This window comes from Paralichthys olivaceus, chromosome 8 (genome assembly GCF_024713975.1).
Source record: "Paralichthys olivaceus isolate ysfri-2021 chromosome 8, ASM2471397v2, whole genome shotgun sequence".
NCBI lineage: Eukaryota > Metazoa > Chordata > Actinopteri > Pleuronectiformes > Paralichthyidae > Paralichthys > Paralichthys olivaceus.
In genome coordinates, this window is record NC_091100.1 from 10,228,627 (window position 1) to 10,253,808 (window position 25,182).

General features: G+C 39.5%; 3 protein-coding genes and 2 long non-coding RNA genes across 5 annotated transcripts; all 5 read left to right on the forward strand.

The window, feature by feature from the left end:
• Nucleotides 1-1,731: 1,731 nt before the first annotated feature.
• On the forward strand, nucleotides 1,732-2,429 carry LOC138411280 (uncharacterized). The gene is made up of 4 exons (XR_011243931.1): nucleotides 1,732-1,844; nucleotides 1,921-1,986; nucleotides 2,072-2,113; nucleotides 2,250-2,429. It is a non-coding gene; the product is annotated as an uncharacterized lncRNA (long non-coding RNA).
• A 4,818-nt stretch (nucleotides 2,430-7,247) lies between these two features.
• LOC138411235 (uncharacterized) lies at nucleotides 7,248-9,086 on the forward strand. Its single transcript, XR_011243891.1, has 4 exons — nucleotides 7,248-7,391; nucleotides 8,578-8,643; nucleotides 8,729-8,770; nucleotides 8,907-9,086. It is a non-coding gene; the product is annotated as an uncharacterized lncRNA (long non-coding RNA).
• A 1,663-nt stretch (nucleotides 9,087-10,749) lies between these two features.
• LOC138411300 (aspartate, glycine, lysine and serine-rich protein-like) lies at nucleotides 10,750-11,986 on the forward strand. Its single transcript, XM_069530923.1, has 4 exons — nucleotides 10,750-10,877; nucleotides 10,954-11,019; nucleotides 11,105-11,164; nucleotides 11,302-11,986. Exons 2-4 carry the CDS (start codon nucleotides 10,954-10,956, stop codon nucleotides 11,566-11,568), a joined length of 393 nt encoding a protein of 130 aa, XP_069387024.1. The 5' UTR covers nucleotides 10,750-10,877; the 3' UTR covers nucleotides 11,569-11,986.
• Nucleotides 11,987-15,488: 3,502 nt separating this feature from the next.
• On the forward strand, nucleotides 15,489-20,596 carry LOC109637794 (basic salivary proline-rich protein 1-like). Its single transcript, XM_069530276.1, has 9 exons — nucleotides 15,489-15,954; nucleotides 16,036-16,113; nucleotides 16,241-18,458; nucleotides 18,588-18,872; nucleotides 19,008-19,064; nucleotides 19,523-19,672; nucleotides 19,805-19,840; nucleotides 19,954-19,992; nucleotides 20,110-20,596. The coding sequence occupies exons 3-9, from the start codon at nucleotides 18,396-18,398 to the stop codon at nucleotides 20,407-20,409; spliced, it is 930 nt and encodes a 309-aa protein (XP_069386377.1). The 5' UTR covers nucleotides 15,489-15,954; nucleotides 16,036-16,113; nucleotides 16,241-18,395; the 3' UTR covers nucleotides 20,410-20,596.
• Nucleotides 20,597-22,384: 1,788 nt separating this feature from the next.
• Nucleotides 22,385-24,902, forward strand: scpp7 (secretory calcium-binding phosphoprotein 7). Its single transcript, XM_069530633.1, has 9 exons — nucleotides 22,385-22,527; nucleotides 22,625-22,689; nucleotides 23,046-23,090; nucleotides 23,256-23,303; nucleotides 23,649-23,690; nucleotides 23,892-23,951; nucleotides 24,040-24,189; nucleotides 24,489-24,579; nucleotides 24,709-24,902. Exons 2-8 carry the CDS (start codon nucleotides 22,636-22,638, stop codon nucleotides 24,534-24,536), a joined length of 447 nt encoding a protein of 148 aa, XP_069386734.1. The 5' UTR covers nucleotides 22,385-22,527; nucleotides 22,625-22,635; the 3' UTR covers nucleotides 24,537-24,579; nucleotides 24,709-24,902.
• The last annotated feature ends 280 nt before the right edge of the window (nucleotides 24,903-25,182 follow it).

Genomic DNA, 25,182 nt, shown 5'->3' on the forward strand with positions numbered 1-25,182 from the left:
TTCCCCCACAGAATCGCAAAACTTCCACCTCCACCTCCACCTTCACCAACATCCTATCCAACACCGGGGTGCTCAGAGTTCTGCGATTCTTCAAAGGTCTGACTGCAGGGGTTGCAAGTGCAGGTGCTGCAGGTGCTGCAGCTCTAGGTGCTGCAGTTGCTGGAGCTGCAGGTGCTGCATGATGTGTTCATGCTGGGAATTAATCACTTTAAGGCTTAATGCAAATGAAAACATTAAAGAACCTTTCAAATGTAATTCCTTTGGTCATGGTCTTGATTTTCTGAGGGTCTCTACACTCTAAAAATAACAGTTTTTAGAGTGTACTTGTTTTCATTGCTGTTGGATAGATTGTCAGTAGATGTATGTATTCTTCTATGACCACAGCATCATCAAGGAACTGTTCAGATAGTTGGCACCACACAGAGTTCAGGCCCAGAAGACAATTGCCATAGCAACCCCACAGCAGGAAAAAATAGAAATGACAAATGTGCCACATCACAGGAATAACTCAGGTGTGTTTCTGACCTGAGACTCTACCTGGAAACTCAGAGAGGAGAACAACATGAAAATGCTCAAAGGAACAAGTGGTTTTGTTGAATTTGTCGTCCTCCAGATATTTCTTTTTGATTTCTCGGATAACATATGCTTTGTTTATAAATGTTAATTTATTTTGCTTTACAATTTAGGGGTTGAATGAGAAAACTGAATGCAAATCATCACACCAACATTAAACGTCTCTCTTGCAATTTGACACAGTATAAAATTGATTGGGGAGTCCTCCAGTGATGCATCTTCATCTTGATCTTCATCACACCAGGGGAGAAAACATCTTATATAAAAACAATGCATGGGTTGTTTTATTCTTTGATTTCATTGTATTTATTTGCTGCTTCTGCTTAGTTTTTAGATTCTAGTGTTCTGTTTCATTGCTGCGTGCCGGGACTTCAATACTTATTTTTTTCTGCTTGACCTACTAGTATAAAAGCCCAGATCTCTAATAGCAATAGAAGGAAGCTAATAGAATGAGAGTAGTAGTGGTAGTAATAGTAGTAATAGTAATAGTAATAGTATTTGTAGGGTCTGTTTCACACCCCAGGGTTAGGGTCAATATTATCTGTATGCTTGATATCCAATCTGTTTGTGCATCATTCAGTCACTTGAGTGTTATGGAAGTTTTCTGGAAGCTGGTGAAAGGAGAACTCAGGCAGCAGCTGATGTCTTATGCAGAAGATTTTAATGTTGACCTGATGCATCAAGGAGACGAGAAGGTGGAACAATAGTTGAAGTTGGAGCCTCTCTGTGTGGGACGTCTGAGTTAGATATAAAGGTCCCTCAGCCTAAACACTACAATGTACTGTTGATTGGCCCTTTATCTATAACCTGACCTTGGTGCTGCTTAGAGAGAGAAGGGAGTATCTGTGGAACTAGACAGACCTTACTCTCCAAATGGTTTACAGATATAATGTGTAATATACATCATATACATATATATAGTGGCATATACAGTAATGTGTGAGGATGGTCAAGTACTGGTCCTGGAAACAGTTGATCACCTTTTGTTGCAGATGTTTGAATGATTCACCAGTTGTTGTATGTCACCAGAAGAGCAGGCAAACACACAGTAATTCTTTAAATCATTTTGAAATCATGACACACAAGGAATTGTTACAACACTTTTTTGTTTGTCTGCTTCATCATATTGCAAAACGTATGGCCTGCTGTCACATCCTCTGTGATTAGCTGACGGACACTATATAAGCCACTCGGAATATTGTTTCTGCACGTTAGCAAACTTCGCAGCACTGCTTGTTCACAACGACTGAAAGAACCCAGCATTCAGAAACGTAAGGATAATTAGAATGATTGATAATATATAAGATCTTTGCATTTCAAATGCAAAACTGATTTTGATCTTTTTAGATGCAGGCATTCGGAATGAAGGTTGTCGCTCTTGCTGTCATCATGATGCTGGTCTCCAGCTCTTTGGTAAGACACACTCTTTGTCTTTTAGGTGTTTAACTCTTTGATCGCAGCATTAATTCACCAAAATGTTTTTCTCTTGCTTTTAAAGGCCAAACCTGCCCATGTGATTGAAAAGCGCTCAAGTGAAGAGGTCAGTATTTAGTTTCTATACAATCATACAAAGGCAAGAACTTTATTTACTTGAACAGAGTAATAAATACAAATATATATTTGAATAAAATGTTTAATAGCTTCCTTTTTTCTTCTTTTTCATTTTTCCCCCACAGAATCGCAGAACTTCCACCTCCACCAACAACAACCTATCTATCGCTCAGCTTACTGAGCTGCTCAGACTTGTGCAGCTCCTCCGAAGTCTGGCTGCAGCTGCAGCACGATGATGTGTTCATGCTGGGAATGAATAACTTAATGGTTTAATACAAAAACATTAAAGAACATTTCAAATGTAATTCCTTTGGTCATGGTCTTGATTTTCTGAGGGTCTCTACACTCTAAAAATAACAGTTTTTAGAGTGTACTTGTTTTCATTGCTGTTGGATAGATTGTCAGTAGATGTATGTATTCTTCTATGACCACAGCGTCATCAAGGAACTGTTCAGATAGTTGGCACCACACAGAGTTCAGGCCCAGAAGACAATTGCCATAGCAACCCCACAGCAGGAAAAAATAGAAATAACAATGTGCCACATCACAGGAATAACTCAGGTGTGTTTCTGACCTGAGACTCTACCTGGAAACTCAGAGAGGAGAACAACATGAAAATGCTCAAAGGAACAAGTGGTTTTGTTGAATTTGTCGTCATCCAGACATTTCTTTTTGATTTCTCAGATCACATATGCTTTGTTTATAAATGTTAATTTATTTTGCTTTACAATTTAGGGGTTGAATGAGAAAACTGAATGCAAATCATTACACCAACATTAAACATCTCTCTTGCAATTTGACACAGTATAAAATTGATGATTTATTCCATCTTTCACTTTATGGATACTTTTGCAAAGTTGTTCTCTTGCTCTCTTTTTTTACATGTTGCTTTTTTCTTGCAACAACACTTTTTGGGGAGTCCTCCAGTGATGCATCTTCATCTTGATCTTCATCACGCCAGGGGAGAAAACATCTCAAAGGTCCAGTGTGTGAGATTTAGGTGAAAGGAAACTATTGGCAGTAATTTAATCTAGAATAATCCTCATGATGTTTTCACCAATTCATTTCATCTAAATTGTATGAATTGTAGGTTTCTTTACCACACAAAAGACCCTTTATATTTAAATTCTGTGTATTTACATCAAGGGGACCCTCTCTACTGAGGCCTCCATGTTTTTTACATTAGTCCAGACTGGACAAACTAAACACCTTTTGAGTTTTTATGACAACTGAAGGTTTCCACAGTTTCTTTTTCATGTTTGGAAGGAGAGGGTGAGGTGAGGAGTCTCAGCTGCAACATGCAATTTCAACACTAGATATCTCAAAATTCTACACACTGTACCTTTAAATTAAAAAAATGCATGGGTTGTTTTATTCTTTGATTTCATTGTATTTATTTGCTGCTTCTGCTTAGTTTTTAGATTCTAGTGTTCTGTTTCATTGCTGCGTGCCGGGAACTCAATACTTATTTTTTCCCACTTGACCTCCTTGTATAAAAGTAATAGAAACTGTGGAGCATCTCACTCAGACATTTGTGTTTACACATGCTTCACCTCCAGGAAAATACGAAGGCACTGCAGAGTCCAGTGCATGTCTGAAAGCAGCTATACAAACGTCTTTGGGTATCTCCCTTTATTACAATGTGAACCCAATCAAACATAAACAATTAACAAAGACATGAACCCTGGTTTGGACCATGGCTCTGTCTTTCTAATGAGAAAACACCCAGAAGAAACTGGTAGCCCAGATCTCTAATAGCAATAGAAGGAAGCCAATAGAATGAGAGTCATAGTGGTAGTTTTAGTAGTAATAGTATCATTATTATTATCATTATTAGTAGTAGTAGTAGTAGTAGTAGGGTCTGTTTCACACCCCAGGGTTAGGGTCAATATAATCTGTATGATTGATGTCCAATCTGTTTGTGCATCATTCAGTCACTTGAGTACTGGAAACAGTTGATCACCTTTTGTTGCAGATGTTTGAATGATTCACTAGTTGTTGTGTGTCACCAGAAGAGCAGGCAAACACAGTAATTCTTTAAATCATTTTGAAATCATGACACACAAGGATTTTTTTTATTTGTCTGTTTAATCACATTGCAAAACACATGTCCTGCTGTCACATCCTCTGTGATTGGCTGACGGACACTATATAAGCCACTCAGAATATTACTTCTGCACCGTCAGCAAACTTCGCAGCACTGCTTGTTCACAACGACTGAAAGAACCCAGCATTCAGAAATGTAAGGATAATTAGAATGATTGATAATAGATAAGATCTTTGCATTTCAAATGTCAAACTGATTTTGATCTTTTTAGATGAAGGTATTCGGAATGAAGGTTGTCGCTCTTGCTGTCATCATGATGCTGGTCTCCAGCTCTTTGGTAAGACACACTCTTTGTCTTTTAGGTGTTTAACTCTTTGATCGCAGCATTAATTCACCAAAATGTTTTTCTCTTGCTTTTAAAGGCCAAACCTGCCCATGTGATTGAAAAGCGCTCAAGCTCAAGCTCAAGTGAAGAGGTCAGTATTTAGTTTCTATACAATCATACAATGGCAAGAACTTTATTCACTTGAACAGAGTAATAAATACAAATTCATATTAGAATAAAATGTTTAAATAGCTTCCTTTTTTCTTCTTTTTATTTTTCCCCTGCAGAATTGCAAAACTTCCAGCTCCAGCTCCACCTCCACCTCCACCTCCACCAACAAAAACAACCTATCTAGCGCTGGGCTGCTCAAACTTCTGCAGGTCTTCAAAGGTGTGGCTACAGATGTTGCAAATGCAGGTGCTGCAGCTCTAGGTGCTGCAGTTGCTGGAGCTGCAGGTGCTGCATGATGTGTTCATGCCTGGAATGAATAACTTAATGGTTTAATACAAAAACATTAAAGAACATTTCAAATGTAATTCCTTTGGTCATGGTCTTGATTTTCTGAGGGTCTCTACACTCTAAAAATAACAGTTTTTAGAGTGTACTTGTTTTCATTGCTGTTGGATAGATTGTCAGTAGATGTATGTATTCTTCTATGACCACAGCATCATCAAGGAACTGTTCAGATAGTTGGCACCACACAGAGTTCAGGCCCAGAAGACAATTGCCATAGCAACCCCACAGCAGGAAAAAATAGAAATGACAAATGTGCCACATCACAGGAATAACTCAGGTGTGTTTCTGACCTGAGACTCTACCTGGAAACTCAGAGAGGAGAACAACATGAAAATGCTCAAAGGAACAAGTGGTTTTGTTGAATTTGTCGTCCTCCAGACATTTCTTTTTGATTTCTCAGATAACATATGCTTTGTTTATAATTGTTAATTTATTTTGCTTTACAATTTAGGGGTTGAATGAGAAAACTGAATGCAAATCATCACACAAACATTAAACATCTCTCTTGCAATTTGACACGGTATAACATACTTATTTTTTCCCACTTGACCTACTAGTATAAAAGTAATAAAAACTGTGGAGCATCTCACTCAGACATTTGTGTTTACACATGCTTCACCCCCAGGAAAATACGAAGGAACTGCAGAGTCCAGTGCATGTCTGAAAGCAGCTATACAAACGTCTTTGGGTATCTCCCTTTATTACAATGTGAACCCAATCAAATGTGAACAATTAACAAAGACATGAACCCTGCAGGACCATGGCTCTGTCTTTCTAATGAGAAAACACCCAGAACAAACTGGTAGCCCAGATCTCTAATAGCAATAGAAGGAAGCCAATAGAATGAGAGTCATAGTGGTAGTATCAGCAGTGACAGCGATAGATGTCAGAACAGCGGAATCGCTTTCCATCTTCCGCAAAAGACTCAAGACTCATTTGTTCAGACTTCACCTCAACCCTCAAAAAAATGTATGCACTTGTATGTTTTCGTATGATTAGCACTTCAGTCATAGCACTTATGAACTGTGGTGTCTGAAATGCCTTGTGTTGTTCTCGCTTTAAAGGAAGCTGATCTCTGGGTTTGAGGCCCATAGGTCCTGAGGAATTTGGAGAAAGCCTGAATGTATATGTTAGGGCATTAGATCACGGCTCAAACTGTTCCCTACATGTTACCAGGCAGATGAGGAGGTTTGGAGGAAAGCCAGATGTGTTTTCTTTAGGTTTACGACAACTCTCATATATAAACAGTGAGTTGAATCTGTTTGGCAGAAGAGATTCACATTGGCCCCAAATCTCTCTCCAGGCAGACTGCAGTGCTTGTATTGATGCTTAACTTTTTGTAATAAAGTTTTTATACAATCAAGACGGTGACAACAGAGATTTCTTCATCATCTTCACATCATCGCTACCCCAATATACAACAAGACTTGGCGTCACGAACTTAGGACGTGCTGTGACCTGCGGCGTTGCCGACAACTTCGGCACACCTACTCCCGCACCGAGCCGTTAAAGAATCTTTCACAAATAGCAGTTACGATCCTCAGATGAGGGCTTGACAATTGTTTCTATATTTTGTTTTACCCCATCGATGGTGATATGTTGTGGTTTCTCTCTTGTGACAGATGTACTTATTGTAAGTGGCCTCAGACAAAAGCGTCTGCTAAATGCCCTAAATGTAAATGTAAATGTAAAATGTAGTAGTAGTATTTGTAGGGTCTGTTTCATACCCCAGGGTTAGGGTCAATATCATCTGTATGCTGGATATCCAATCTGTGTCATGTCTCCTGTGTTTTTAGACATCTTTTATGAAAGAGAGTTTTCATTTCTATTATGGACTATGTTTTCTTATGTTTGGAATTGTGTTTTAAGTTTTGCTCTCCTGTGTCCCACTCTGTTTCTTTCTGTGTCCCTCTCTGTGTCCCTCTCTGTGTCCCTCTCCTGTGTCCCACTCTGTTTCTTTCTGTGTCCCTCGCTGTGTCCCTATCCTGTGTCCCTCTCTGTGTCCCTCTCCTGTGTACCTCTCTGTGTCCTTCTCCTGTGCTCCACTCTGTGTCCCTCACCTGTGTCCCACTCTGTGTCCCTCTCCTGTGTCCCACTCTGTGTCCCTCTCTCTCCTGTGTCCCTCTCCTGTGTTCCTCTGTGTTCATCTGTTTCCTGTTTTATTTTGTAGTCTCTGCTCCTTGTGTGTTTTCCCCCTGGACTTCCTGCCCTCGTCTGGCTCACCTGTCTGTCCTGTGCCACCTGTCTCTAGTTCCTCATTAGTTCAGTGTGTATTTAAGTCTTTGTGCTTCCCTGTGTCTTGGTCAGTTTGTTGTTGTGAGATGTCGTTTCCATGTCTATTTGTTGTTTCACCACTTGTCGCCGTTTCTACTCCCCCCAGTAAGTCTCTAGTGTTTTCTTGTGTCTCCCCTGTTTTTGCCTGAAAGCATTTTCAGTTCTTTGTTGATTTTTGGATTTTGTTATCGTACCCTGCGTTCCTCATTAAAGGACAGTCAGTTGAAACCTTTTGTTCTGCCTTTTTGGGTCCACCCACTCCCTTACCCGCTCCCCACAAAACGTAACAATCTGTTGGTGCATCATTCAGTCACTTGAGTGTTATGGAAGTTTTCTGGAAGCTGATGAAAGAGAACTCAGGCAGCAGCTGATGTCTTATGCAGAAGATTTTAATGTTGACTTGATGCATCAAGGAGACGAGAAGGTGGAACAAAATAAAAGCAGTAACAGAAAAACCAGAGCAGTTTCCCCCCCCAATTCTGAAGATGTCTCCCACAGCATCCCAATATATATCTTCCTCTACTTTCGTCACCCATTTAAACAGCACATCCATGAAAGGATAGAATTGCTGTCACTCTCTATGTTACATGCAGGTGTTTGCATCATATTGAGCAGTTAAGCCTAAAATATACATAACTAAATCACATTGTGTCCTAATGTCTTGCCACTGGTGTAATGCACAAACGAGTTGAAGTTGGAGCCTCTCTGTGTGGGGTGTCTGAGTTAGATATAAAGGTCCCTCAGCCTAAACACTACAATGTACTGTTGGTTGGCCCTTTATCTATAACCTGGCCTTGGTGCTGCTTAGAGAGAGAAGGGAGTATCTGTGGAACTAGACAGACCTTACTCTCCAAATGGTTTACAGATATAATGTGTAATATACATCATATACATATATATAGTGGCATATACAGTAATGTGTGAGGATGGTCAAGTACTGGTCCTGGAAAAAGTTGATCACCTTTTGTTGCAGCTGTTTGAATGATTCACTAGTTGTTGTGTGTCACCAGAAGAGCAGGCAAACACACAGTAATTCTTTAAATCATTTTCAAATGATGACACACGAGGAATTTTTTTTGTTTGTCTGCGTCATCACATTGCAAAACACATGTCCTGCTGTTGTATCATCTGTGATTGGCTATAAGCCGCTTAGAATATTGTTTGCATGTAAGCAAACTTCGCAGCATGTAAGCAAACTTCGCAGCATTCAGAAATGTAAGAATAATTATAATGAATGATAATAGATAAGATCTTTGCATTTCAAATGCAAAACTGATTTTGATCTTTTTAGATGCAGGCATTCGGAATGAAGGTTGTCGCTCTTGCTGTCATCATGATGCTGGTCTCCAGCTCTTTGGTAAGACACACTCTTTGTCTTTTAGGTGTTTAACTCTTTGATCGCAGCATTAATTCACCAAAATGTTTTTCTCTTGCTTTTAAAGGCCAAACCTGCCCATGTGATTGAAAAGCGCTCAAGTGAAGAGGTCAGTATTTAGTTTCTATACAATCATACAAAGGCAAGAACTTTATTTACTTGAACAGAGTAATAAATACATATATATATTAGAGTATAATGCTTAATAGCTTCCTTTTTTCTTCTTTTTTATTTTTCCCCCACAGAATCGCAGAACTTCCACCTCCACCAACAACAACCTATCTATCGCTCAGCTAACTGAGCTGCTCAGACTTGTGCAGCTCCTCCGAAGTCTGGCTGCAGCTGCAGCACGATGATGTGTTCATGCTGGGAATGAATAACTTAATGGTTTAATACAAAAACATTAAAGAACATTTCAAATGTAATTCCTTTGGTCATGGTCTTGATTTTCTGAGGGTCTCTACACTCTAAAAATAACAGTTTTTAGAGTGTACTTGTTTTCATTGCTGTTGGATAGATTGTCAGTAGATGTATGTATTCTTCTATGACCACAGCATCATCAAGGAACTGTTCAGATAGTTGGCACCACACAGAGTTCAGGCCCAGAAGACAATTGCCATAGCAACCCCACAGCAGGAAAAAATAGAAATGACAAATGTGCCACATCACAGGAATAACTCAGGTGTGTTTCTGACCTGAGACTCTACCTGGAAACTCAGAGAGGAGAACAACATGAAAATGCTCAAAGGAACAAGTGGTTTTGTTGAATTTGTCGTCCTCCAGACATTTCTTTTTGATTTCTCAGATCACATATGCTTTGTTTATAAATGTTAATTTATTTTGCTTTACAATTTAGGGGTTGAATTAGAAAACTGAATGCAAATCATCACACCAACATTAAACATCTCTCTTGCAATTTGACACAGTATAACATTGATTGGGGAGTCCTCCATTGATGCATCTTCATCTTAAATAAAAAAATGTTTGGGTTGTTTTATTGTTTGATTTCATCATATTTATTTGCTGCTTCTGCTTACTTTTTAGATTCTAGTGTTCTGTTTCATTGCTGCGTGCCGGGACTTCAATACTTATTTTTTCCCACTTGACCTACTTGTATAAAAGTCATAAAAACTGTGGAGCATCTCACTCAGACATTTGTGTTTACACATGCTTCACCCCCAGGAAAATACGGAGGAACTGCAGAGTCCAGTGCATGTCTGAAAGCAGCTATACAAACGTCTTTGGGTATCTCCCTTTATTACAATGTGAACCCAATCAAACATAAACAATTAACAAAGACATGAACCCTGGTTTGGACCATGGCTCTGTCTTTCTAATGAGAAAACACCCAGAAGAAACTGGTAGCCCAGATCTCTAATAGCAATAGAAGGAAGCCAATAGAATGAGAGTAGTAGTGGTAGTAATAGTAGTAATAGTAATAGTGATAGTAATAGTATTTGTAGGGTCTGTTTCATACCCCAGGGTTTGGGTCAATATTGTCTGTATGCTTGATATCCAATCTGTTTGTGCATCATTCAGTCACTTGAGTGTTATGGAAGTTTTCTGGAAGCTGGTGAAAGGAGAACTCAGGCAGCAGCTGATGTCTTATGCAGAAGATTTTAATATTGACCTGATGCAACAAGGAGACGAGAAGGTGGAACAATAGTTGAAGTTAGAGCCTCTCTGTGTGGGGCGTCTGAGTTAGATATAAAGGTCCCTCAGCCTAAACACTACAATGTACTGTTGATTGGCCCTTTATCTATAACCTGACCTTGGTGCTGCTTAGAGAGAGAAGGGAGTATCTGTGGAACTAGACAGACCTTACTCTCCAAATGGTTTACAGATATAATGTGTAATATACATCATATACATATATATAGTGGCATATACAGTAATGTGTGAGGATGGTCAAGTACTGGTCCTGGAAACAGTCGATCACCTTTTGTTGCAGCTGTTTGAATGATTCATTAGTTGTTGTATGTCACCGAAACAGCAGGCAAACACACAGTAATTCTTTAAATCATTTTCAAATGATGACACACGAGGAATTTTTTTGTCTGTTTAATCACATTGCAAAACACATGTCCTGCTGTAGCATCATCTGTGATTAGCTGACGGACACTATATAAGCCACTCAGAATATTACTTCTGCACCGTCAGCAAACTTCGCAGCACTGCTTGTTCACAACGACTGAAAGAACCCAGCATTCAGAAACGTAAGGATAATTAGAATGATTGATAATAGATAAGATCTTTGCATTTCAAATGCAAAACTGATTTTGATCTTTTTAGATGCAGGCATTCGGAATGAAGGTTGTCGCTCTTGCTGTCATCATGATGCTGGTCTCCAGCTCTTTGGTAAGACACACTCTTTGTCTTTTAGGTGTTTAACTCTTTGATCGCAGCATTAATTCACCAAAATGTTTTTCTCTTGCTTTAAAAGGCCAAACCTGCCCATGTGATTGAAAAGCGCTCAAGCTCAAGCTCAAGCTCAAGTGAAGAGGTCAGTATTTAGTTTCTATACAATCATACAAAGGCAAGAACTTTATTCACTTGAACAGAGTAATAAATACAAATACATATTAGAATAAAATGCTTAAATAGCTTTCTTTTTCCTTCTTTTTCATTTTTCCCCCACAGCATCGCAGAACTTCCATCTCCACCTCCACCAACAACAACTTATCTATCACTCAGCTTACTGAGCTGCTCAGACTTGTGCATGCTTACAGAGGTCTGGGTGCTGCAGGTGGTGCAGGTGGTGCAGGTGCTGCAGGTGCAGGTGGTGCATTTGGAGCTTTAGGTGGTGCACTCGGTGCCGGAGCTGGAGGTATTGCAGGTGCTCTAGGTGCTATAGGTGGTGCACTTGGTGCTGGAGCTGCAGGTGCTGCAGCTGCTTTAGGACGTTGATGTGTTCCAACTTAATGGTTGAATACAAATGAAAACAATAAAGAACATTTCAAATGTAATTCCTTTGGTCATGATCTTGATTTTCTGATTTTCATTGTTGCTTCTGCTTAGTTTTTAGATTATAGTGTTCTACATCATTTCTGCTTACTGGGACCTAAGTAGTAGTTTTGTTTCCTCTCATGTACCTCATGTTTTTGAATGACAAAAATTCTTCTTGAATCTTAAAACAATGACATCTTAATTCTGCGCGATCACTCCAAATAAAAAACACTATATATCATAAATATGATTTTATAGAGGTTACCCATCAATGACATGTCATCTTTCCACAGTTAAAATCACGTTTTGTGAGTCTCTGCTGAGCTTGGCTGTGCATCATGATTCATATGTCAAACATGTTGGGCCTCCTGCATTATTGAGGGCATGTCAGGGAAAGACACATCATAAAAGGTATTTCTAAGAACTGCTCGTCAGAGCTGTGCGGATCATATTTTCCTCTGATTCCTTTCTTCAGTCCCTGAGGGCACGGCTTTCATGTTTTATGTACAGTCTTTAGAGTCGCAGTGTAGTTGTTAGATACCGTGGTTTGGTTGCAGTTTTGTTCCAACAGAAAATCAAAAGTTGTTATAAATTTTTTCTATGGGACATTTTGCTTGTCGTACTTTATCTTGCACACAAATCTTCTTTGGTATGATTTTGACATAAATAATGGAAAGAAAGGGAAAGAACCACTCAGCACATTTAAGATGTAAACCAAAGTTTGTGTCCTCAGTCCTGTTAGTGGTCAGGTTCAAGGAACAAGAATGGCTTGGGTAAAGGAATAACTTTGACATTTTACTTTCTTTCTGAGAGATAATTGAGAAGATTGGAGAACAGATAACCTCGTCTAGTTCCTGCGAAGTGCAATCATATGTCAGTTTACAACACATTGACACTGGCGTCAGCCTTTAGCAACAAAATCTTGCGAATCTCATTGACTTTTCAAGTTGACATCTTCATTAGCCTCTAATTTGTTTTGCCTGTTGTGTGTTCAAAATCATCATCAACTTGCCCACTTGCTAATGGTGAATCATTCAATCTCCTACTGTGAGTTCAGTGCTTATCTGAAAGCAGCTCAAGAGATCTCACAAACCCTTCAAAAAAAACAAATGGTTGTTTTGCACATCTACGTTAATTTAAAGAAACAAAAGAACAATGAACATGACAACTATTGAACTTAGTAAGACCTTTGGACAGAGGTAGCTGCTTTCTATTTCTAGTCTTTGTGCTAATTTGCTTCATAAGGTGTGAGAGCATTCAGTATTATATATATATATATATATATATATATATATATATATATATATATATATATATATATATATATTTTTTTTTTTTTAAGAAGTGTGAACCCTCAAAACACAAAAAATACTTTAAGATAACATTGGCTTTGTTCTCTAAAATAACTGAACTGTCCCTCCTGCTTCCCCAGTGGTTGTCACACTTCACACCCATCAGTGGGAAGTAAAAAGCTTTTTAAATCTGTACATCAACAGATGAAAAAAATCTCAGGATGACACTTGCATCAGGTAATAAAATGTAATGACTGATGCCGTTGAGGACATAAATGAGGTCATTAGCATTAATTCACCAAAATGTTTTTCTCTTGCTTTAAAAGGCCAAACCTGCCCATGTGATTGAAAAGCGCTCAAGCTCAAGCTCAAGCTCAAGTGAAGAGGTCAGTATTTAGTTTCTATACAATCATACAAAGGCAAGAACTTTATTCACTTGAACAGAGTAATAAATACAAATACATATTAGAATAAAATGCTTAAATAGCTTTCTTTTTCCTTCTTTTTCATTTTTCCCCCACAGCATCGCAGAACTTCCATCTCCACCTCCACCAACAACAACTTATCTATCACTCAGCTTACTGAGCTGCTCAGACTTGTGCATGCTTACAGAGGTCTGGGTGCTGCAGGTGGTGCAGGTGGTGCAGGTGCTGCAGGTGCAGGTGGTGCATTTGGAGCTTTAGGTGGTGCACTCGGTGCCGGAGCTGGAGGTATTGCAGGTGCTCTAGGTGCTATAGGTGGTGCACTTGGTGCTGGAGCTGCAGGTGCTGCAGCTGCTTTAGGACGTTGATGTGTTCCAACTTAATGGTTGAATACAAATGAAAACAATAAAGAACATTTCAAATGTAATTCCTTTGGTCATGATCTTGATTTTCTGATTTTCATTGTTGCTTCTGCTTAGTTTTTAGATTATAGTGTTCTACATCATTTCTGCTTACTGGGACCTAAGTAGTAGTTTTGTTTCCTCTCATGTACCTCATGTTTTTGAATGACAAAAATTCTTCTTGAATCTTAAAACAATGACATCTTAATTCTGCGCGATCACTCCAAATAAAAAACACTATATATCATAAATATGATTTTATAGAGGTTACCCATCAATGACATGTCATCTTTCCACAGTTAAAATCACGTTTTGTGAGTCTCTGCTGAGCTTGGCTGTGCATCATGATTCATATGTCAAACATGTTGGGCCTCCTGCATTATTGAGGGCATGTCAGGGAAAGACACATCATAAAAGGTATTTCTAAGAACTGCTCGTCAGAGCTGTGCGGATCATATTTTCCTCTGATTCCTTTCTTCAGTCCCTGAGGGCACGGCTTTCATGTTTTATGTACAGTCTTTAGAGTCGCAGTGTAGTTGTTAGATACCGTGGTTTGGTTGCAGTTTTGTTCCAACAGAAAATCAAAAGTTGTTATAAATTTTTTCTATGGGACATTTTGCTTGTCGTACTTTATCTTGCACACAAATCTTCTTTGGTATGATTTTGACATAAATAATGGAAAGAAAGGGAAAGAACCACTCAGCACATTTAAGATGTAAACCAAAGTTTGTGTCCTCAGTCCTGTTAGTGGTCAGGTTCAAGGAACAAGAATGGCTTGGGTAAAGGAATAACTTTGACATTTTACTTTCTTTCTGAGAGATAATTGAGAAGATTGGAGAACAGATAACCTCGTCTAGTTCCTGCGAAGTGCAATCATATGTCAGTTTACAACACATTGACACTGGCGTCAGCCTTTAGCAACAAAATCTTGCGAATCTCATTGACTTTTCAAGTTGACATCTTCATTAGCCTCTAATTTGTTTTGCCTGTTGTGTGTTCAAAATCATCATCAACTTGCCCACTTGCTAATGGTGAATCATTCAATCTCCTACTGTGAGTTCAGTGCTTATCTGAAAGCAGCTCAAGAGATCTCACAAACCCTTCAAAAAAAACAAATGGTTGTTTTGCACATCTACGTTAATTTAAAGAAACAAAAGAACAATGAACATGACAACTATTGAACTTAGTAAGACCTTTGGACAGAGGTAGCTGCTTTCTATTTCTAGTCTTTGTGCTAATTTGCTTCATAAGGTGTGAGAGCATTCAGTATTATATATATATATATATATATATATATATATATATATATATATATATATATATATATATATATTTTTTTTTTTTTAAGAAGTGTGAACCCTCAAAACACAAAAAATACTTTAAGATAACATTGGCTTTGTTCTCTAAAATAACTGAACTGTCCCTCCTGCTTCCCCAGTGGTTGTCACACTTCACACCCATCAGTGGGAAGTAAAAAGCTTTTTAAATCTGTACATCAACAGATGAAAAAAATCTCAGGATGACACTTGCATCAGGTAATAAAATGTAATGACTGATGCCGTTGAGGACATAAATGAGGTCCACCTTGAGCAAACAAGATGATTACAGTATTTCGTAAAAAGATTGAGCAAGTATTGTTTTGCAGGTGGAAATACAGCCCCAGGGCGACTTATCACTGTTTCGCAACTATTGAGAACTAAATGACAACATTAGTGTTCCCAAACTTTTACAGGAAATATTTGAAATTCTCTTTTAAACATCTTCGTATCGTATCATGTCGAGGACTCAAATACAGACAAGTGTGAGTGGGCTGTGTTTTTCATTGAGCTCAGCATGTGTCCGAAAATACTTTAAGTCTGTCAGGATTACAAACAGGATGCAGACTTCAGTGTTACACAAACACAGTCAACTTTGGTAATGAAACTGTGTTCACGCCTATTTTGCTTTTGTCTGCAGAGGCTGCCATGAGACCGACCACATGTGAGGTGAAGTTACACACCTCTGCAGCGCCAGACCAGCGTGGGTACATGGAGGCTGTTTAAAAAGGCTGTTTAAAAGCTAATGGAGGGTGTGAAGGGAGAGTACACAGGCTCGATACCTAATTCATTAATAAGCTGTTGCTCGACAGCAGTGCAAAGGCGGCGCTAATTTTCATGGGATTTGAATTGCAGTTTGAAGTGCGAGATGCTTTTTCTGTTGATGATTTTCTACTTGATCAATTCCCCTGTTGCTGTAAGTACAAAACAATCAATACTCTTTTCAAGCTGGATAATTTATGAATGATCTTTTAAAAGATATTTGTATTTTTTGCAGAATTGTAGCAGTGAGTCTGATAGTGATGAGTTTAGAATGAATTCTCATCACTATAGCAGTGAGTCTGACAGTGATGAGGTAAGCATTGATATCATCTTATCATCTATAAACAGCTAATGAAATTATTACAAGCTTTTTTAGCAAGACCTTGTTTTCTCAATGATTTCTAAAAGTATTTTAACATATTTGTTTTGTCTTGCTACAGAGGGGAAATCACTTTCAGCTCATTCCACTTCCTCCCTGGCCTTCCTTACCTTTCTGGACTCTGTTTCCTGGTCTGTGGCCAAAGCCACCACCCACTCCCGTCCCACCTCCACCCCCAACCAAGACCACAACAACCCCCCAGACCACTGTTGTTGTTACCACTGAGAGTCCACGAGGAGACAATGGTTAAAAGTCATTATGGAATATAAAAATATATCATCATCATATCTTTGTTTGTTTTTGCATTTTCATACGATTTTGATTATTTGTGATTTCAAAGCCATGGTTGAATCAGATTTTATTGGCTTATACAGATATATACATTTACTTGTTGCATATTTTTACATTTCAGTATTTCCTCAGTAACTTCTCCACATTCTTATGTATCACTCTGTTAACTGGCTTCATGTTTATCACTTTTCACATTTTATAATCAGCACAATATCCTGTCGTGTAACATTTTCAACATATCATTCACGCTGCATATTCAAATATAAAGAATGCAGTGATATTTTGTGATTTGGAGGATATGTACACGAAGTAGAGACGTGTATTAAGTCAGGGTGTAATTATGAGTTTTGCAGGAGGTTGGCGTTGGAGACCTGTGGGCAGATGCTGACGACATGTTGCTGTAATATGCATTCAGTGGCTCACTCATCAGCATCCTTGGATCAAGAAAGATTAAGACAGGGATGAGTGCTGAGCCCATAATACCCAACTCTCAGCTTCATCATGGAGTCTGCCACACAGTGTTTTTCATCATGACTCAGCCTCTTGACCAATAGTTTCATTCACTGCACTCGACTCTTTGCCGCATTTATCCACCAAAACTTATGAACCACAACATTTGCATTCTCACTAAAATACACCTGTTTCTTAATATACAACTCAATCACAGTTTTTTCATGGGTTATGTTTTTGTTTTTGCATAACTAGCCTTTATGAATGTAATTTCATTTCTATGTTCTATGTTTGTAATGTCATTGCTATTGTATCACAAGAAAGAATGTATATATATATATATATATATTGTGTATTCCAATATATTCTGTATAAATACTGTACTGGTATGGGTCAGTCCTTTTTCTGAGTTATTTTAACATGTGTACACAGCTGTTACATTTGAATCTTTAATTGACTTCTGAGTAAAAATATCATTTAATAGGAAAAACCACAAATATTGTTATCTAATGCATTGTGGCCATGCAGCTCTGGACATATTTTAAGGGTCAGTGACTTGTTCTTTTCTATCCACCATATTTAAGCCTCCAGTTTTTACAGAGATTTAGATCCTTGACTCAAAAACAAAAGAAAACTAAAATATTTTTACATTATATAACGTTGGCCTGCCCATTTCTGCAATTTTGCTGACTTGCAGTCTCCTACTCATTGTGCAGCAGGAGAGAAATTCAAACATGCAGCGTTGTGACGAGGCCATAGGTTTGCCCCATTTTCTATGTTTCTACAAGTATAACATAAAACTAATATATAAAACAGAATAATGATGATAAACATGTAAATCACAAGCAAGTTTAATTGATTACTTTGTGTAATTCATCTTTTTCTGATAAGACAGATGCAATATTGTGATACTTTGGCTTCATTTCCAGATGGTGGGAGTGTCTCAACCATCTTTATATACAGTATACATTCACAGTAAGTCTGTGAATATGATACCTGACGAAGGTACTTGCTTTTCTTTAGTTTTCCTATTCCTCTTTTTTCTCAGTTAGGTTGCACATTACATACATTTGCTGTGACCATAATTACAACAGTGAGACTCCTGACACATCAGTCGCACCCACAGGTGATCTGAGCAACAGGAAAACCTCACGGCCTTGGTTTCTGTTTATTCACCCGTGTAGACGTTACAGCATTATAATTGGAGGAAAATAGACAGTTCAGGGCAGTCGGTGGCTTTTCTTTGGTTTCTCACTGCTTCATTCACACGAAAGGATTAAGTTGAATTTGTCTGTTATTTTTTCTGACGTGTGATTGGTTGTTTCGCTCGGTGAGAAGGGCATAAGTCGGTGTTCCCTCTGCCGCAGTTTCATTGATTTTACTATAAGTGCTCTCAGAGGACGTTTTCCTTATCTACTTTCATTGATCTTGTAAAATCAATTTCAAACCACATTGATTTTGTTTTGTTTGTGGAAATGACTGTGGAAAATACTGTGATGTTACTGTCATGTTTCACCATAATTGTGTCTGCAGTACCAGTGAGTGCACTCTGTACTTTAAACACAGTATTTGAGATGTTTTTTCTTTTCCATATTTTTGTTATCTGACTTTCTATAATATCTGCTGTGAAAATGTTTCTTCTGAGATTTTTCTTTTTGTATTTCCAGGTCTACTCTAATGTCCTTCCGTCGATACAGTCACGAGGAGGAGCTCGGCGACTTCAGCCTGTTGAAGTCACAAACCAGAAACCAGTGGCTCAGACCCAACCCCTCAGCGTGGAGCAACCGCAGCCTGGGGTTCCCCAGCAGCTGGTTCCTCAGGGTGGCCCCCAGCCCCTTCCCTCAATGCCTTATTACACCTGGTCTCCACAAGGGAACAGACTGATGATGATCCCCCTGCAGCTCAGCCTCCATGGGCCTCAGCTTGCCAACCAGCCCGCATTCCCGCAGGGGGTAGGACATTTTTTACAGCAAAATATATATGATTATTACATATAATATACTATTATTATAAATATTTAACATAACTATTTTAAACTTTATCATAATTTTCTTAAATAACTTATTCTGTTTTCTTGCTGTTTTCAGATTTTCCCCTCTTACGGATACTTCCCTATGTTTCAGCCACTGTACGGGAATCAGCTGGTAATGTATTATTAGGAAACACACCGTCTGCGCTGTGCCGTGCTATAGACCGTAAAACCAAAACAATATTTTTCAACCACAGCCCAGCCTGAAAGCTTTCAAGATGAGGTCGAGGTGGTGGTGATGACAGGGTTTTCTCCCCCCCCCCCCCCCCCCCCCCCCCCCCTTACATGTACTGTCAACATATAGGAAAACAGACACATCCTGAAACTCTTTCATAACAGACCATGATGTGGGAATGAAGACTTACAGACTGATTTATGACTCTGCGATGGGAACTTCTGATCCTGTTTTGTCTTGCATGTGATTTTCTTCCACAGTTGTTATTGCAGTTGGGCTCCTTTGTGTTTTAATGACTGGTGTTTAAAACACTCAAGACTTAATTTCAGTCTTTTCCTGATGCAGAAATATTGACAAAAACTGAAATAGGAGTAGAATGTTGTGTTTTTCTCCTTCAGCCGTCCTCCCCATATGGAGTCCCCGTCATTCCTCCACCACAAACTCCAGCAAATCCACCTCCGAGCGGTCAGGTCTTACCGGCACAGACTCCCTCTGAAGCTGCTCTTCCAGGAGAGGCACCTCAGCCAGTGCAGCAGCTGCAACAACAGGTGTCTACCATTGCTTCATAAACTGAATCTAACAGCACAGCTCATATGAAAATAGAGTTTCTTCTTGAAAATATGGTCAAACTTAAAGGAAAGGAGAAGTTGCATGATACTCAGGCTACTTTTCATCCACAGAATCCTCACATTGTCTACATGCTCCAACAACCCATGGTAAATACAAAATGATCTTTTTAAACTTGCATGTTAAAATAATTTATGATCTTATGTATTTCCCCAGTTTTCTTGCTGATGTTTTATTTGACGTGTTCTACCGTTCTTTATAGACCTCTCTACTTGGCACTCTCAGCTCAGAGGAGCTTGAGGTAGGGTAACACAGCCAAGATTTTTTATCATCGCTTCGGCTTGTTCAAACAATCTCGGTCGAACTCAATGATCCTATTGACGATCCAACTGTATCCTTCCCCTCTCCTCTGTTTCAGGTGGCAGCTAAAATGAGTCAGCTGGGTGTTTACATGCCCACCATGATCGCAAACCTGCCTGCAGGAGCTGTGCAGAGCCAGGCCGCTGCCGGGCTTTCAAACCTGGGACAGGCAGGTGTCCCACCAGCTGTGGTTACTGCCTCAGCCGGAGCCCCGCAAACACAGGGGCTGGTCGGCACTGGACCGCAGCCGAATGCCGAAGGTGGCCCTGTGGGTTTGCAGAGAGAAGCGAAGGAGGTGGCCACTGCCCCGACATCTGTTCAACCTGAAGTTCAGCCGACACTGGGAAACCAAGTCTGAATAACTCATAAAGATCAAAAACATTACTAATGAAAACTAACAGGGACGTTTCTCATCTTTAACCTCTGCATTGCACTAACTGTGATCCTTTTATTTTTTACTGTCATTGTTTGTTTGCTTTATAGTAAATATTATTTAATAAAAATGAACACAAATAGATTAAAGCTGAATGCGTTCCCCTTTTAAATCATGTGTATTCTTTCTTTTATTCCATGGCTCAGCAACAGAAACAATCAGCGAGTAACACTGACAATACATCAAGCGTATATGATGAACATGCTGAACACCGAGTCATAACATTAGAACAAGTGCAGAGCCCATTTTAATGATGCCTGTTTGGAATGGGCTGTTTGTTTGGCCTGTGGTGACGCTGGTTGCAGTGTTTCTTTCTGAAACTGTGCAGTGACCTGCAGTAATCGAGCGGTGACAAGTAAAGACCGACTGCTGCTGTTTATTCAGTAAAGCTCACATGAACCCTGCACTGGGGAATCAGTTGTTGTTGCCATTGTTGTGAATGCACTTGTTGTTCAGATTAAGATTCCTCTTTATGGTCCCACACACAGCATGCAACATGCAAACATGGGGAAATTTGACCTCTGTATTTAGCCCATCCGTGTGAACGGAGCACACACGGAACACAATCCACACAGTGACCACACACGGAATAGTGGGCAGCCATGAAGGCGCCCGGGGAGCAATTGGGGGATTCGGTGCCTTGCTCAAGGGCACCTCGGCAGTGCCCAGGAGGTGAACCAGTACCTCTCCAACTTCCGTCCCTGCTGGACTTGAACCGGCCACCCTCCGGTTCCCAAGCCAAGTCGCTATGGACTGTGCTCCCCAGTATGCATTGTTGTGATTGAAGGGCTCTGGTTTCCCTTTTATACAAAGTTTGTTAATATTGAACATATCCTGTGTCCAAATCCCACCAAAGTCAACTCTGCAATTCATTAGGTTCTTTAAAATACTCATGAAAAGTGTGAGGCTGACAAGTTGAATGCTACTCGAGATATGCCAGACATACAGACAGACAGGCGGACATTTCCAGTTATATTTGGAATACGTAGATTGATTGGGAGTCATGTTTTCTGGCCACCTGATGGATGTACTAATATTTACTGTCTTTTTCTTTGCTCTGTTTTGGTCTCTATCATCTCCTGAGGAAAGAGACTGGTTCCGTTAACTGCTCTTCTGCTATTTAATTGAAACAAGTAAACAGGTTGGGACATAAAACCAAGATAAAAGTGGAGAAAAGGCTCCACAGTGGTGGGTGGAACTTTTTAGTTGCTTCTTTGACTTGCACACGATTTTCTCGACAACATCCCGATTGTGTTTGTACAATGAGACACATTTAAAACAGCCCTACAGCAGTCGTCTCTAAAAACAAGGTATATTTGAAATTGTATTTATTAAATTCTAGTCGAAATGACTCCTACTTTTACTTTTCTCCCCAGTAACACTAGTGTTCAGGGAAGTGGACACAGCGGTGGTCCAGTCATCATTCTGAGACCCTTTCTCTCCGGTTAATGGAAAATGCAGCACTTAAGTGTCGCCACAGGCTCAGATACAGAGTGTATCTGAGCATCAAGCATCTATTGATTAACAGTTCAAATATTTGCCCATTAAAACTGTCTTAATTCAAAGGTATGAACTGGAATGAATAGGGTATGATGACAATAATTGCAATATTCACCATCATCAGCTACAGTACAGTATACTACCGGAGGTATACTCAAGGTGTAAAATGAGATGTGATGCTTTAGAGTTATATTTTACAGCTGTTCTGTTAAATATCGATTCCATGGGTAAAATTTCAGTGATATTGGTGAATAACCCTGTTGGCCTTTCTGAGTTTAAAAGATGTTGCAAGGAGCAGTTTCATAAAACACATCATCGAGGGAATAAATGCGATTTATGTGCATTTTTCGAGCCAGAAAATGGATTACAAGAATTCTCACTGAAAGTCAGCTGCCAATTTTGTAATCCTATCATCACCAATACCTGCCAATGGTTTGCTCATCCTCAGGTTTTCGGAGCAAATAAATAGGAGTAAATCTCTCAGCACTGATCACACCCCTCCGCAGCAATCATCCGGTGCTCGAGTGCTGCCAGGAAGGAAAGGTAACGTAGAGGAATAGTATCATGTCTAACGTTAAATATAAAGTGTTGCTGTGAATACAATGAAGTATAACTTGAAATAAAAACTTCTTTTTTGCAGCTTAATTCAAAATGAAATTCCTCCTCCTTGCTGCCTGCATCCTGGGGATGGCTTTATGTGGCCCTGTAAGGAAAACACTGTTTATTTCTAAATGTTTCAGGTCTAAAATATTTATACTTATCTCTCTCACACATACTAGTTTACAGCGCTACATGTTCACACAAGTCCAATGCAATGACTGACAGATAGATTGTCAAGGCCAATGTAGTGGCTGGTTTGAGTTTCCTTGTCATGCAGTTTTTTCTATTTCTATTAGATTTTCTATTATTTTGTCTGAGCACTGTCAATATTTCTTTCCCTATGTAATTTGCTGACTTAGTGACTCAAACGTAAAGAAATAAAGAGTTTGTAAGATTTATTTTCACACTGACCTTGAATCCACTGAAGCTGCAGCGTGTTCTCCTGTAAATCCTCTCCACAGCCACAGATGTTCATGGAGTTTGACATCCGTCACGCTCCGGCTCAGGTACAGAAAGACACATTTTCAAACATCACGGAATAGGCTCTGTGCACAGGTCTGCAATTATCTGGTCACCACTGATGGCAGAGTCTGTTAATGGCACTTTTACTTGAAGTTGGCTACTTGTGACCTTCTCTTGTGTGAACATTAAAATGTATGTTATATTTACAGGCAGCCCAGGCCATCCCTGCCGGAGCTCCACTTGGAACTCTGGATGTTGTATGTTGAAGTTACTTTTATTGTTTTAAACACAAGTATCAAGTCATATTTAAAAACACCAGGACTTAATACAAATAGTAAAAAAATATAAGAGTTGTATGCAGATTGTTTTGTTGATTATTGTGAATTGAATATGATGATGATGATGATTCAACAGTTATTGTGTATGTGCAAAAGTTTGTGCAGTATTCTATGCATAGCAACTATAATAAAGTCACATAAATCTGGTCTTTAGCCATGATCTAATCATGATCTAACCATGATCTAACAATGATCTTACCATGATCTAACCATGATCTAACAATGATCTAACCATGATCTAACCATGCATGCTCTCATTTCCAGCTGCTCCCTGTTGATGCCCAGAGACGCCTTGTTGGAGGACCGGTGAGTGAGTGTGGTTTATTTGCAGCTTTATTCAGAATTTAACGCAATGAAAACCTAACCTACCGCCAGAGTCAAAGACAATGTTTAGACTATCTGGGTTTGACAAAATGCACCTTTAGAGACCACATGCAAACCACAGAGTAAAGCTGAATTATATGTGAAGCATTACACTTTTAACCACACGTGTGATTTCACTGCAAGGTCCGTGGTTTCATCAAGCAAGAGATGCCTGAGCCAAACGGCAGAGGCACAAAAGACGTGGTGAGTGTCTGCAGGTTGTAGTTTCTACGACAGACAACTTGTGAGGTTTGATGACATCTCCTCCCATCTTTCTCGCCTCTTGATGTAGTACTACCCATTTGGATTTGACCTGACGGATCTTGCTGCTGCTGCCCCTGTCGCCCCCATCAACCCCATTTTATCTGCAGCTCCTGCAGCTGCTGCTGCCCCCGCTGCAAAGGCTGCACCCGTCCAACCCATCGCTGCTGCTCATGCTCCTGTGAGAATTTGTATCCATTTGCATTTTGAGCCATTTAGGTTTCTCGAAGCAGTAAGACTCTTTCGCAGTCGGCTGCAGGTCAATCATGTAAATGGTTTGATTGATTTGAAAGTACAATAACCTCAGCAGACTGCAGGCGGTAGAAAACTGAAGCAGGGTTGAGGACAACGGGTTCATGCAAGTGTTGCATCAGAGAAACAGACTTCACATTGTTTTGTGCTGAGAAGTTGAGACACATCGACTCCTCAGCAGACTGTCCTCACTCCTGATTGGCTCATCGGTAACCTCTGTTATTTCAGGCTGCCAAACCCAGCGGTGATGATGATGATGATGATGACGACGACTAGAAAAATTAGAGTCAGCAGGATGTGCATGTTTGTGCAAACACAGGTGCACATACACACAAAGCACACACCCACATACTCTGAGGACACATGGGGTTACTTTCCCTTATATTTCAGTCAATTCAGGTTAAAACCAATTTTAAAAAATATGTTTTTGTTTCTCTTTGCACTTCAGGTGACCAGTGGTTTAAGACCCCCAGTTATCCCAGCGACAGATGACCAGGAAACTGTTGTTTCTTAAAGTATAAAATAAAAAATGGTGCTTTTAATTTAGGGCAAGGTGGTGTTCATCTAATGAAAAGATGGTGCTGTGCTTTCTATGGAAGAAAAAGGAGAAAATATATTTTTTCTTGTGATCAATAAATAAAAAGGCCCTATACAAAGAAATCTGAGAGTGTTTTTATTTATCTCGGCCAGCTCCCTCTTCTCTGAGATAAGCTGTTGGAAATAGCAACATGCAACATTTTCCTCATTCACATCCTCTTCTGGTTGTTGAGCTCAAATAACTACTGTATGTACAGTGCATTCAGAAAGTAGTCAGGTCCATTCTCATTCATCCATTTATTTTCCATACCGCTCATCCAAGGGTCATGGGGCGCTGGTGCAAGTAGCAGACATTGGGTAAGAGACAGGTAGCCAGTGTATGGTA